We start from the raw sequence: 13,562 nt of genomic DNA, 5'->3' as shown, positions 1-13,562 counted from the left end.
CCGAATTCACCATGGTTGGAGACCTGTGCGGCTTTCTCAGTTGAAGAAGCTCCAAGTTCAGGTATCAGAAGATCATCCATTTCAATGAAATCCTCCTTCTCAAACACCAGAGGTACTGACGTGGCTTCAGTGGTCTCTAAAGAGTCAAAACTTGAGGGCCTGTTGTATGGCTGGCTGTTTGGTACAAAATCTCTAGCAGAATCATTCACCAACGTGCTCTGCAGCTCTTCCTCACTGTGCACCTGCAATTAAAATAATCCATTTAGTGAGCAAATCGCAACAAAACGAACATGTAAAACAAGACCTTGGTGGTAAAATCATCTTTCTCATTCAAAGAGAGAAGAAACTGACCTGAGGAATACATCTTGGAGGAACACCAGGTGCATCTGGGATACCATTGAGAAGCACATCGATATCCTCTAACTGAAGACTGACAGGATTGAAAAGTCGCCTCTCATCCTCATAACGAACCACAGGTTGATCTGGTACAGCAACAGTGTTCTCATCTTCATTGTCATCATCAACCCATTCCTCTTCTTGGAAAGGAGCACCATACTGCTCACCATTCTTAGGACCAGCCCCACTCTTCTTGAACAGCTTATAAAGAGCATAGTAATCCTGGGGGTACTTACATCTCCCTAGTTCGTCTTCATCCATTGTGTACTCGTGCATCACCCAATCAGTCCGCTCACCATTAGGTGCCCGGCCTCTATAGAAAACAAGAGTCTTCTTGAGTCCTACAGATCTTGAATTATACTCAATGACTCGATCCTTCCCTGTAGCCTTCCAATACCCAGTCTCAGTGCCTCTGCTTGACCTAGCTGCGTTTGGATACTTCCTACTCCTTGGAGTGAAATAGAACCACTGTCTATCTCCTGTCTTCAACATCGATTGACCTGTGTCAACGAAACGAAATCAGTTGATGCAACTTTATCTCATATTCCTTTTAGCAAGTAGTCAACGATAACCAAATCTAATCTCGAATCAAATAAGAGAAAGAGATGAAATGGTTTGTTTACCAGGCAATTCCTGAGGATCCATTTTGTAAACATCAACGACACCAATAACGTTAACTCTAAGCCTCTTCCTACAAATCTTCCTCTTGAGATAATACATGACAAGCTCTTCATCAGTCGGGTGAAATCTAAACCCTGGAGCACTAAATTTGCCTCCTTTAAAACACGAATCAGGAGATGATTCCGCCATCTACGTAACGAATCAGAGCAGATTTCTCGAAAATAATTGAAAATTCTCAAGCGATTAAAGAAAGAAAACAAAAAAAGAACCGATCGGGTCAACGAGGGAGCAAATCTTTATCTCTCTCTCGCAGAAGACCTCAGATCTCTTCTTCTCTTCGTCGCTCAAGATCCAGAAGAGAAGAAGAATCAAACCTACATGACAGTGAGAGCAACCCTCGGCGATTGAACGGTTTGAAAATCCTAGGGTTTGATCGGCCAGAGAGAAGAGAAGAGAAGAGAACAAAAATGGTAAAGAAGGAGAAATGAGATTTGAGTTGATTTGGTTGGCTATCTGAGAAGAAAGATATTTTCAGCTTTGCTTTGGTGCTATACTTAGCAGCCTTCGCGATCACTTGGACTTACAAAGTTTGTGAGAGCCTAATGGGCTCAATATACACTTGTTCCAGCCCATTAATTATGAATTGACTGCATGCATGAAGAATATTGTAGTTTTTTAAATTTTTTTTAGATTTTGGTTTTTTTTTTTCCGGTGTAATTTTTTTTTTTTAAATTTGAATGGTAGTTTTTTTAGTTGTTGGTTTTATTTTGACGATCATTTTATTTTTTTTCAGAAAACAAAAAAAAAAAAAAATAAACTTATCAATGGTTTTTGCGGGAGAAAACCCAAAAATTATAGATTTTGTTTTAACGAAATTTTTTTTAACACACTCAAAAACTAAATTCAAGTCTACAAAATAAGTTATTGCAAAACTAAAGCGAAAAAACTACTTCAAAAACCACAAACGTTCAAATGATATCTAACATCTTAAAATGCTAAACCATTTTTTGAATTCAAAGAGCTTAAATATGTATAGTCGTTCGAGTTATGATATGTTCATTGAGTGTTTATCCATCGACTCTCGTTGTGAATAAGACACATGTAGACAAACAATTTTGCTACTCTAGCTAGTTAATGTAATGAGAACACCATTAGATCATTTCTTTTGTAATATTCCATTTTTGGGCTAAGATTTGCAGGAATTTTAGCCAACATTTCATCATCCTTGTAAAAATACTTTTTCAGCATTTACATTATCACACACATATATATATATATATATAACGTATGCATAATCTCCAACAACTCCAAGTCTCCAACCTATATGAAATGAGAATCGGTCCGATTTAATTTGATATTCGAATTAGGTCGTTTTTCTTCACTTGGGTGTAATGTAAAAAAAGCCTTTGAAACGAACCAATTAACGTGTCATGTTTTACAGGTAACACGTATAACATATAGCGTTGTCAATTTGTAATGAAGCACTGTACCACGTACGATTCGTTATATGTTTGGTGAAGAAAAAGTTTATTATTGGGAATTATTTTCCCAAATTTTATCATGTAAAGATGTTATAAGAAATGTTTTTTTTTTTGTGTCAAAAATGTTTTTTTTTTCTTTTAAAAGGATTTTAAATAAGAAGTTTATGAATCATGAATGTGTTCGGATGATGGATGTGATCATTAAATACTAGAGTTTGTAGGAAAGTGACACGCCTTCTCCGTTGTATGGGAGAGAAGTGTCACAATCAGTGTGTCTGAAAGAGAGAAAATGATACTATTGAATAAAGAAAGAGTAGCTATAAAACCTGGATCGACTTGTTTGCTAAATTTGGCAAATATGAAAAATAGAGAAGAAGTTGAGTTGATTGGGAGTTAAATTAGTACGTTTTAAATCGTTGCATATTTCATATTTGTCATCTTAGGACTCCACTCTGCTTGAACATCCGCAATATGTCAAAAAGTGCTTTTGTGAAACAGAGATGTACGTATTGATTATTTTAGAGTTGAGAAATTGGACATTAGTTTTAGAAGGCTTCTCTTGAATAATCTAATGACAATCTAATGTGGGGAGCGTAACCAATAAAGTGACATCTCACATATACCATATAGGTTGTCATTCCTCTATAACGTTCGTTGGATTGACAACACCTTTTACTTTGACTTCAAAAACAAAGAAAAGTTAACAAACTTCAAATTATTGTGGCACTGAACACCCATAAGGGAATTAAAGTCTAATTGAGAAAGGAAAAAAAAAAAAAAAAAAAAAACCCTTTAAAAATTATTTTTCTTAGCTCTTTCAAACTCTATACATAAATCAAAGATTCCATAATCACTAATGTTGAATTGCTTTCTTCTAAACTTATCCTGAATCAAGAGCCTAGATCACGAGAGGCAGGGTCTTTCCATAACTCCAACGGTGGCTATGAACACCCAGAAGATGGCACACAAAGCACCCATAATTGATAACAGAAGAAATCCTCTGTTACTAATACGCTTCTTTGCTACTGTGACTTTTTTACTAGTCACTGACGTTCCATTGAACCTGATGCGGCTGAAGCTAGACATACGCACAAAGGTCTGGTTAAGAGGACCCTCACAGGCAGAGGCTGGTGTTGAAGGTATCGATTCCAATAATTCCCACAGAGCTGATGAGAACTGGCTCTTTGTTCCACCACCATTTTGGCCTTCCTTGTTTTGGGCATTTACACTCACAGTAGGATTCATAGACTCAGGCTTCACACCTAAGCAAATTGGTATTCACAAAGTCTCAGTAAAAAGGCCTAAGGTTATTACGTTTCAATATCTAAACAAAAGGGCATACCCAGTGTATTATGAGTAATCATATATACACTTCTTGGTTCAATTCAAAAACAAATGCAGAAAAAAAAACAGTTTTAATTCATGGGAAATAACTTGGCAGACAACATAAGTGAATGCGAGTTTGAGACTTTTAAGTACCTGTTGAATGTGAAGTGAATACTCCAGAAGAAGATTGTGGTTGTTGGTCAAAGAGAACAGCCTGACCATCTTTAAACCACATACTGTCAGTGAACTGATTAAGAGTTGTACTAGGATGCATGAAGTTATTCTGCTGGTTCTCAAGGGTCTGGTCCAACTGTTGATAAATGAATTGCTGCCTTTGGTCTGATGTGTTGTTAGCAAAATTACTCAGAGAAGACAGATCTGTAGAAGTTCCCTGAAAAACAGGGTCTGCATCCAAAGACATGGAAATGTCATGGAACAATTGGTCGAATTCACTAATGTCACTGACTTCACCATTGTTCAAGAAATGTGTGGATATCTCAGTTGAAGAAGCTCCGAGTTCAGGGATCAGAAGATCATTCATTTCAATGTAGTCCTCCTTCTCAAAATCTAGAAGTGGTGACATACCAGAGGTAGCCTCAAATGAATTTTTAGACTTGAGACCGGACTGAAAACTAGACTGCCTGTTGTATGGCTGGCTATTTGGCAAGAACACTCCAGTGTTCCGGGGGTCAACAAACTCTCCAGAAGAACTATTCAGCAATGTGCTCTGTATCTCTCCTGCGCTATTACCCTACAAATACAAGTATTCAGTTAGTGAAGGAAGCACCAAAAAAAAAAAAAGCCTAAGCCAAATAATATGTTGGTAGCAAAACCATATTATTACTCATAGCAAGAGAGAAGAAACAGACCTGCGGAACACCAGTAAACCCGTTAAATTGTCTTGTAGTAACCCCGGGTGCATCTGGAATTTCATTGAGAAGCTTCTCGATGTCCTGTAACCGAACATTGACAGGATTGCAAAATTTAGTATCATCCATACGACGACTGTTCTCATAGTGAACCACAGGATCATCCATACGACGACTGTTGTCATAGTGGACCACAGAATCATCCATACGACGACAGTTCTCGTAGTGAACCACAGGATCATCCATAGGACGACAGTTCTCATAGTGGACCACAGCCGGATCATCCGGTACAGCAACGTTATCGCCCTCTTCACTATCACTATCAACCCATTCTTCTTCTTGGAACGGAGCACCATACTGTTCACCATTTTTGGGACCAGCCCCACTTTTCTTGTACAGCTTATAAACAGCATAATACTCCTGTAGAAATAAATAAAAAAAGAAGCTTAGTTAACTACGAATTAATAATGAACTGAGACCAGGAGATATAATTTTGACAAAGAGCTATAAATATATAATAATACCTTGGCGTTCTTACATCTCCCAAGCTCATATTCATCCATTGTATACTCATGCATCACCCAATCAGTCCGCTCACCATTAGGAGCCCGACCTCTATAGAAAACAAGAGTCTTCTTGAGTCCAACCGATCTTGAATTATACTCAATGACTCGATCCTTTCCTGTAGCCTTCCAATACCCAGTTACAGTGCCTCTGCTTGACCTAGCTGCGTTTGGATACTTCCTATTCCTCGGAGTGAAAAAGAACCACTGTCTATCTCCCGTCTTCAACATCGACAGACCTGTACGTACATTCAGCCGTGTTAGAGAAGTTATTGTGAACCCAAAACATTGTGAGAAAACAACAGAGAAAATGATTATATATGAAAATCAAGAAATGTTCAAAATCACAAGACAGAAACGGATTCATTAACAGAGGCTTACTAGTAATCACATAATCAACGAATCATCAACAACCAAAACTATAATTGATCAGGATACCTACAAAGAGAAAGAGGATGAAAAAAGTTACCAGGCAATTCAGAAGGGTCGACTTTGTAAACATCAACGACACCAATGGCGTTGATACGAAGCTTTCTACCACAGATCTTCCTCTTAAGATAATAAACAACAAGCTCCTCATCAGTCGGGTGAAATCGAAACCCAGGTGCGCTAAACTTACCCGCTTTGAAACACGAATCAGCCATCTCCGATAACAATCAGAATCGATTGGGGTCAACGAGAAGTAAACCCTTAAAAAAATAAAACAGAACACACACCCTTTCTCTTTCGCCTCTCACGAGTTTTTGTCAGTGGAGACAAACGAGATCAAACCTACATAACACGGTGAAAAAAGAACAGCGACGATCGAACGGAACAAGAGAGCGAGGATTGATGAAGATTTTTTAGGGTTTTTTTTTATCGGCGATAGGAGTAAGTTTTTTTTGGATTGAGTTAAAAGGAATGATTTGGTTTGGTTTTTTTTTATGTGTCAGCTTCTGACTAAACGAAGTTTCGGAGAATCTGCTGGGCTTTTTGGGATACGTCCAAGTGGCCTACAATTTTATTTATTTATTTGACTTTTAGGATATTTTACCAACATAAAGTTGAATCTATACTAATAACTATGAGCTATAAGTTTTTTATATAAATAACAAGGCCATTCACATAAAATTTTAAACTACCAATAAAAATTTAACATATCACTTATTAACATTTTATACAATTTCTATAATTTTTTATATTAAAAATTATTTTAAACAACTTATCATGATTTAATATGTTATTCATTAACATTTTTTAAATTTACAGAATTTTTTAGAAAGAGGAAAATTTTAAATTTATGGAAATCAAAGAACTAAGCACAACATCCTACATCGGCTAGAAATTTTTTAGACAATGGTTCAGAACCATTATAAATAAGATTAATATGCTTCCAACAACAAATGAGCAGGAAAACTTGATTTATGAGGCGTCCAAGTTTAAAAGTTTTATTTGGTTTGATCTGGTTTTTTATTTGATCAAATTAAAACTTTAAACAGTTTCAAAAAAATATTATAATATTTAAAAAATTTAAAAGTTTAAATATTATAAATATTGAAATTTTTAAAAGTTTAAATATTATAAATATTAAAACTTTTAAAAGTTCTTAGCTTTTAAAAAAAATAAATATTATAAGTTTTAAATTTTAAAAGTTTAAAATATTATAAATATTGAAAATTTTTAAAAGGTTCAAATTTTATATTTCGAAACCTTTTAAAAGTTTAAAATATTATAAATATTGATGCAAAACATAAATTATCTTATTTATCTACATTTGTGCTTTTTATTTCTTATGAGCTGTAAAATTTATTTTTGTGTATGATTTTATAGATGAGTTTATTTTTGGGTCTAGGGAAGAAGGATTGACATCGCAAGACTTTAACTTGATGTTTGAGTCAAATTTTGAGATTTAAAGAAGAAAGATGGACGACAAACACACATTTTTTATTAGCTATACATAGGCATGACCAGGGTTACAGTTGTCACGGTTAAGGTTTATTAACTATCGGTTATAGTTAGAAATTTTTGTAACCTTAACCAGAACCATTTAACAAACGGTTAAAAGGTTACGTTTAAATATGGTTACGGTTCAAGCGGTTATTGTTATATACGGTTACGGTTATTTGATAATATGATACGGTTGATATTATTTGATGATATAAATAATTGATATTATTTATTTATAATTAATATGTTCTTATAGTGTACTCATATTTCTATATATCATATGATTCATATTAAATAAATAATTATTAGTATATTTTATTATGTTTTTAAAATATTATAAACTAAGTAAGGATTTTGGTTTGAGAAGTTTCTAAACGCGTGGATCTAAAACCAAATAAGTATATGGATAAAAGTGTCAATAATTGGGTGCATGTGTTGATTATGCTGGTAATCATGAATTTCACAAATTTTATGAGAAAAGAAATAATTTTGTTCTTGGAGTTTGATGGGTTAACAAGTTGTGTGGTAGTCTAAAAAAAGGTTTTTCAGTGGAAGAATGTGAAGAAGTTGACGAGAAAGAAGAAAAAAAAGAGTATAACGAAGAACCAAACGGTAAAAGTTACGATGACAATTAACACAAAATTTGACAATGAAAATGACAAGAAAGAATATGAAGACTAAGAAAACATTGAATAAAAAACATGAAAACATAGGTGGTAGCGATCAATTAAATATGAAAACGAGTTAAATTCATGATTATAAAATTGTTTCATTTTTTTTGTGGTCAAAGAATTGGTTTAGGATATGTGAGGTTATCAGTTTGATTCGCCTCGCCTGGACGTCGAGTTAAATTCATGATTTTTTTATTTATCAGATTTGATTTTATAACACAATTGATTTTTATATTTTTAAAAATTGTGCAACTGAAATTTAATTTTTTTTTCTTAATACTAATTTAAATTTTTTTATAAGATAATATTTTATTACCATCATCAATCATATATAGATTTTAAAAGTTCTTAGCTTTTAAAAAGTTTTTAAATTTTATAATTTTTAAATTTTAAAAGTTTAAAATATTATAAGTATTGAAACTTTTTAAAAGGTTCAAATTTTATATTTTGAAACCTTTTAAAAGTTTAAAATATTATAAATATTGCTGTAAAACATAAATTATCTTATTTATCTACGTTTGTGCTTTTTATTTCTTATGAGCTGTAAAACATATTTTTGTGTATGATTATATAGATGAGTTGATATTCTTTCATTAATTTTTTATTTTTTATCTTATTTTTTATTTTTGTGAGAAAAGAAATGATTTTGTTATTGGAGTTTGATGGGTTAACAAGTTGTGTGGTAGTCTAAAAAAAGGGTTTTAAGTGGAAAAATGTGAAGAAGTTGACAAGGAAGAAGAAAAGAGTATAACAAAGAACCAGACGGTAAAAGTAACGATGACAATTACCACAAAATTTGATAATGAAAATGACTAGAAAGAATATGAAAAATAAGAAAACATTGAATAAAAAACACGAAAATATAGGTGATAGCGATCAATTAAATATGAAAACGAGTTAAATACATGATGATAAAATTGTTTTATTTTTTTGGTGGTCAAATAATTGGTTTAGGATATGTGAGGTCATCAGTTTGATTCGCCTCGCCTGGACGTCGAGTTAAGTTCATGATTTTTTTATTTATCAGATTTGATATTATAACACAACTGATTTTTATATTTTAAAAAATTGTGTATCTGAAATTTAATTTTTTTCTTTAATACTAATTTAAATATTTTTATAAGATAATATTTTATTACCATCATCAATTATATATAATTTTCATCAAAATATATCATGGGTTCAAAACCTAGTACTAATATTAGTTGAATACTTATGAAACTAACATTTTAAAGAAAAAAAAAACAAATATGACTCAAGTCTGTATATCACAATTACATAAATCGCAAGGTATAAATAAAATAAAATTGTTTAACAAAATTTGCAGAATGATCATTAGTCAAAAATAAATTTTTTTTTTAAGAAGCAAACGTCGAGTCTAAAACAAATTACTACAAAGAAGGAAAAAAAAACAATGATGCGCCACTTTATTAGTAGAAACTGCTATTCGATGACCATCCCATCTGTTAAACCTATTTATTTATGCCATGAATTTCTCTTTAGAGATAATAATACCTTGACCAATCTTGATGGTTAATGCTATTTGAATACAGATGGCGGGACTTTTCTTGTTTTACCACTGGACCAAGGAGACTTGGTTAATCCTGATGGTTATTAGTTGCCTCTATCGTCGGATACATTGTCTGAGATTAATACCACTCGGATAATATGCAGGTTTTGTAAAGTCTAAAGTGCTTACAAAATGCAACATAGCGCATCACTCATCTATGCTTGGAAAAGCGTCTCTAGCATGAAACACTAACTCATCTCTTGTAATTAGTTAAGGAGCTATTAATCCATGAAGAAGCAATGTTACACTTCATAATATGTGGTAATGTTACATTTTATAACTTCCTCCAAAGTAGATTTCTTCTTGCGGTCTAGATTCCATACTCGTGTTTTTGTTTTGATCATCTTTCCCCTTGAGATGAGTCTTGTAGAGCTTTTAATACCATCTCGTTTTCCTTAACACAAAGTTATTTATATAAATCGATGAAATCAGCCGTTCACCCTCGCCCAACCATGCATGATCCCCTTCCTATCACCCTCTCTCAGCTTGTGAACTCAATTACGATGGTAATATATTAATCTGGTTATTTTAAAATCCACATGACTAATTTTAAAATATGTGAGAATTTCTAAATTATATGTAGAATAATAAATCAATTAAAATTTATGAACCAACAACCTAAGTCTTTCCTCATTCACCACCGTATTTTAGAACTGAGAGTGTTTTTTATATATTGTTAGTTTGAAATCACTTTGGTTACGTAGATGATACAACTTCTTTCAATACAACAAATACTCATATTTTGAAATTTAAAATCACAAATTCGTCGAAAACAACATGTACTGATGGAAAACTTTGTCGAAAAAATTGTTGAATATTTATGAAGAAATTATACTAAAAATCCAAAAATATTTTTCAAACTAAAAATTCTATTTTTTTATAATTTTAAAGAACTCAAAAATAAATTAATATATCAATTCAATAATAAAATCTAAAACCCAAATTTTTTACAAATCAAACCCAAATTAATACTTCCTCCGTTTCATAATATAGAATTTTAGAGAAGTATTTTTGTTTCATAATATAGGATGTTTCCAACTTTCTATGCAACTTTTAGATTAAATTTATATTTTACATTATGCACACTTGTTTATAATTGGTTAAACTTTTTAAAAGTAATTATTTATTAATATGTGTGTTTTCACTAAAACATGCTATATTTTGAAATGGAGGGAGTATATTTCAAGCGTGTTGTTGATATTTATTGTTTACGATTTGAGTTTCGCTTTAGGCTCTCTTAGAAATTAGGATTACATCTAGATAACATTGTTGATTTCCGGAAATGAGATTTTTTGTGAGAAAAATTAATGCCGACAAAAAACCCATAACTGAAGACCCGACTCAAAACCAAACCAAAATAGAGGTATCAAACCAAACCAAAACTGGCAAAATACCCTAATGAGACCTAAATCCCTAGATCTGGAGAAACATAATAAAAAATTTCTAGTAATTTACATATATATTTTCTAGTAATTTACATATATTTGGATAATATATATATATATATTTTTGATATATAATGTAATTTCAAAAAATTCAAGTATATTTAGGTACTACAATAACAATTTTTAAGTAGTTTATACTTTAGGGTAATTCGGATATAAAGTAACTAATCCGAAGTGTAAGCAAATTTGGTACTAAAACCGATGACCCAAAAACTCGGGTCCGAATCCAAAATATACTCGAATCCAAATTGCACCAAACCAATAATTTCACATAACCGAAGAGGAACTTAACCTCTTGACCCAAAACTCCAAAGCCGGAAAGAACCGATCCAGATCTAATCCATGTAATCAAATACCTAGGCCTAATTTTTCGTCACAAGCTTGTCAAAAACGAATACATGCAACCAAATTTGTTTGGTTTTTCAACGTGATGGTTTGAAATCTTGAATAGTTTTGACTATTTTCTCCAAATCTAGTCCTGGGCGTTCGGGTATTCGGTTCGGGTTCGGGTATATCCATTCGGGTATCGGGTATTTTGGATATTGAATTTACTATCCATAAGAGAACCGAATCTAATCGGATCGGTTCCGGTTCGGTACTCATTCGGTTCGGGTTGGTTTGGATAGTTGATATAAGAACCGAACCAGAACCGAAAATTTCGGTTATTAATGGGTTTGGTTCTTAAATATACAAACCTACTAAATAACACCCAAAATTATCCGAAACTACAAGTACAATAGTTCAAAAGTTACAATCATTCAAAACAATCCCAACAATAAGAACATGTTATCAGATATCAAGTTTCAAAAGGTAGAAAGAGTTAAAGAGATTAAAGGAGAATAAGGTTTAGAGTTTGAGATTTGAAAAGTAGTAGAATCAAACTGGTAGTTCTTCCATCTGCAACTTCTTTTTTTCTCCTACTGCCTGAAATATATTAGATCACAAAGTCAGAATACATAATAATATACTCGGTTCTTAAAAAGAAGGAATACTAAGAAAGGTACATGAGTCATTGTCGTGTGTTTGTTTAATTGCCTTGTTCTTCACTTGCGAACTGAAACTCTACACAATGAAAAACATATAATCATTAAGCTTTTAAACATTGACAACAAGACAAAAGGCAGACAATTGGTAAACTTAAAATCTGGATGTGTTACCTTTTTCAAGTTGATCTTGCTCTTCAATATCAGCAACCATTTGTGCAAAGTTTTCCACTCCCTTTTCACCTATGTGATGGTCAGCCTTCATCCATTGTTCAGTGCACATCAAGACCTCAATCATGTAATGAGTTAAGCAACTCCTTTGTGGAACAAGAATCTGACCACTAGTGCTAAAAGCAGACTCCGAAGCAACTGAAGAAACTTGCATAGCTAGAATATCTCTAGCTAGTTCAGATAAAACTGGAAACCTTGTTGAATTGAACCTCCACCATGACAACACATCATATTCGGTTCCTAATAAACTGCTCTTTGGATTCTCAACGCTTTCCTTTAAGTATATATCAAGCTCTGTCTTTGTTTCATCATATCCCTCTTCATTAACCAACTTGTTGTAAACAGAAGCCATCCCCTCAGTCCCCACTTTGACTTCAACATCCGCAACATGATAAGCAGGGCGATGTCCTCCAGCAGTTGTCCCACCTTGAGAGGCTGATGATGCAAAACCTGGTGGGTTAGATCGATTTGTATTATACTCCTCAAACAACTTAACCATAACATCAGATACTGACTCACCAAGCCACTTAGATTGCAACGACCCTTTACCATATAGGGTTTCAAAACACAGATTAGCAAACTTCATCTTATTCCTAGGATCAAAGACACTAGCAATAATCAAAAGCCTATTGATATTATCTAAACCATCCCAGTACTTGTCAAATTTCCCTCTCATTGCTTCAGCTTTAACACTTAAATCCAGATCAGCACTCTTACTCACTGTAGTTAGATGATTATCAATATCACAAATCTCACTATAGACTTTATGAGAGCAAACCGTCGTAGATGCTGAAACAACTAATGTAGATTGGTAGAAGACTGTGAGAATATCAATCAATCCATCAACCTTATCCCAATCAGCTTTCAACGGAGGCCCAACTCTCATTTGACCATTATCCATTTCTAGAAAATGATCACTGTAAAGCTTGTCTTCTGCTTCCATCTTGTCAAACCCGTGTCTAAACTTAAGAGCTCTAGTCAACATGAGAAATGTAGAGTTCCATCTAGTTCTGACATCCAAAGTCAAACTACCTCTAGTAATTCTCCCTGAATCTAGCTTATGCTCAAATGATTCAAGCCTATTACCTGAAGCTCTCACATACACCACAGCATTACGAACTGCAGCTACACTCTTACTCATTTCACTGAAACCATCTTTGACAATGAGGTTCAATATATGGGCACAACAACGGACATGCATCATACAACCAGATAATANCAGAACTATCCAAATCTGTTAGACACTAGTTAAAAATGATACAGTAAATTTAATTATTTTGGACCTGCTAAATCAAATACAATGACTTGCTTTAATGAGTGAGAGATTTCAATGACATTAGACGATTTTAAAAGTTTGTTCGAAACTTGCCGGATATAAAAACCAACGATAAAATGTGTCACGGTTTTTCTGATAATTTTGTGATGTTCTTTCATTGTTCGAGTAATTACTCGATACACTTAACTGTGAGACAATATATGT

General features: G+C 33.2%; 3 protein-coding genes across 5 annotated transcripts in view; all 3 read right to left on the bottom strand.

The window, feature by feature from the left end:
• The window catches only part of LOC104741990 (NAC domain-containing protein 17), a 3,785-nt gene extending 2,243 nt beyond the window's left edge, over positions 1-1,542 (bottom strand). Inside the window, exons 1-3 of one of the 3 annotated variants that reach the window (XM_019236146.1) lie at positions 1,020-1,540; positions 352-896; positions 11-242 (exon numbers count right to left, since the gene is read on the bottom strand). In XM_019236146.1, the coding sequence (XP_019091691.1) occupies positions 11-242; positions 352-896; positions 1,020-1,206 (964 nt within the window). In that variant the 5' untranslated portion in view covers positions 1,207-1,540. Of the gene's footprint in view, positions 1-10; positions 243-351; positions 897-1,019 lie in introns of all 3 variants that reach the window. The other 2 variants (XM_010462946.2, XM_019236145.1) reach the window with 2 other exon arrangements.
• Positions 3,158-6,170, bottom strand: LOC104741989 (NAC domain-containing protein 16-like). Its single transcript, XM_010462945.1, has 5 exons — positions 5,726-6,170; positions 5,218-5,495; positions 4,694-5,113; positions 3,978-4,575; positions 3,158-3,760 (listed from the first exon to the last, which is right to left on the bottom strand). The coding sequence occupies exons 1-5, from the start codon at positions 5,898-5,900 to the stop codon at positions 3,402-3,404; spliced, it is 1,830 nt and encodes a 609-aa protein (XP_010461247.1). The 5' UTR covers positions 5,901-6,170; the 3' UTR covers positions 3,158-3,401.
• Positions 11,348-13,271, bottom strand: LOC104743775 (zinc finger BED domain-containing protein RICESLEEPER 2-like). Its single transcript, XM_010464822.2, has 2 exons — positions 12,026-13,271; positions 11,348-11,930 (listed from the first exon to the last, which is right to left on the bottom strand). Exons 1-2 carry the CDS (start codon positions 13,221-13,223, stop codon positions 11,896-11,898), a joined length of 1,233 nt encoding a protein of 410 aa, XP_010463124.1. The 5' UTR covers positions 13,224-13,271; the 3' UTR covers positions 11,348-11,895.

This window comes from Camelina sativa, chromosome 14 (assembly GCF_000633955.1).
Source record: "Camelina sativa cultivar DH55 chromosome 14, Cs, whole genome shotgun sequence".
Lineage (NCBI taxonomy): Eukaryota > Viridiplantae > Streptophyta > Magnoliopsida > Brassicales > Brassicaceae > Camelina > Camelina sativa.
Note: the sequence above shows the minus strand (reverse complement) of the source record. Positions and strands in the feature narration are given on the sequence as shown.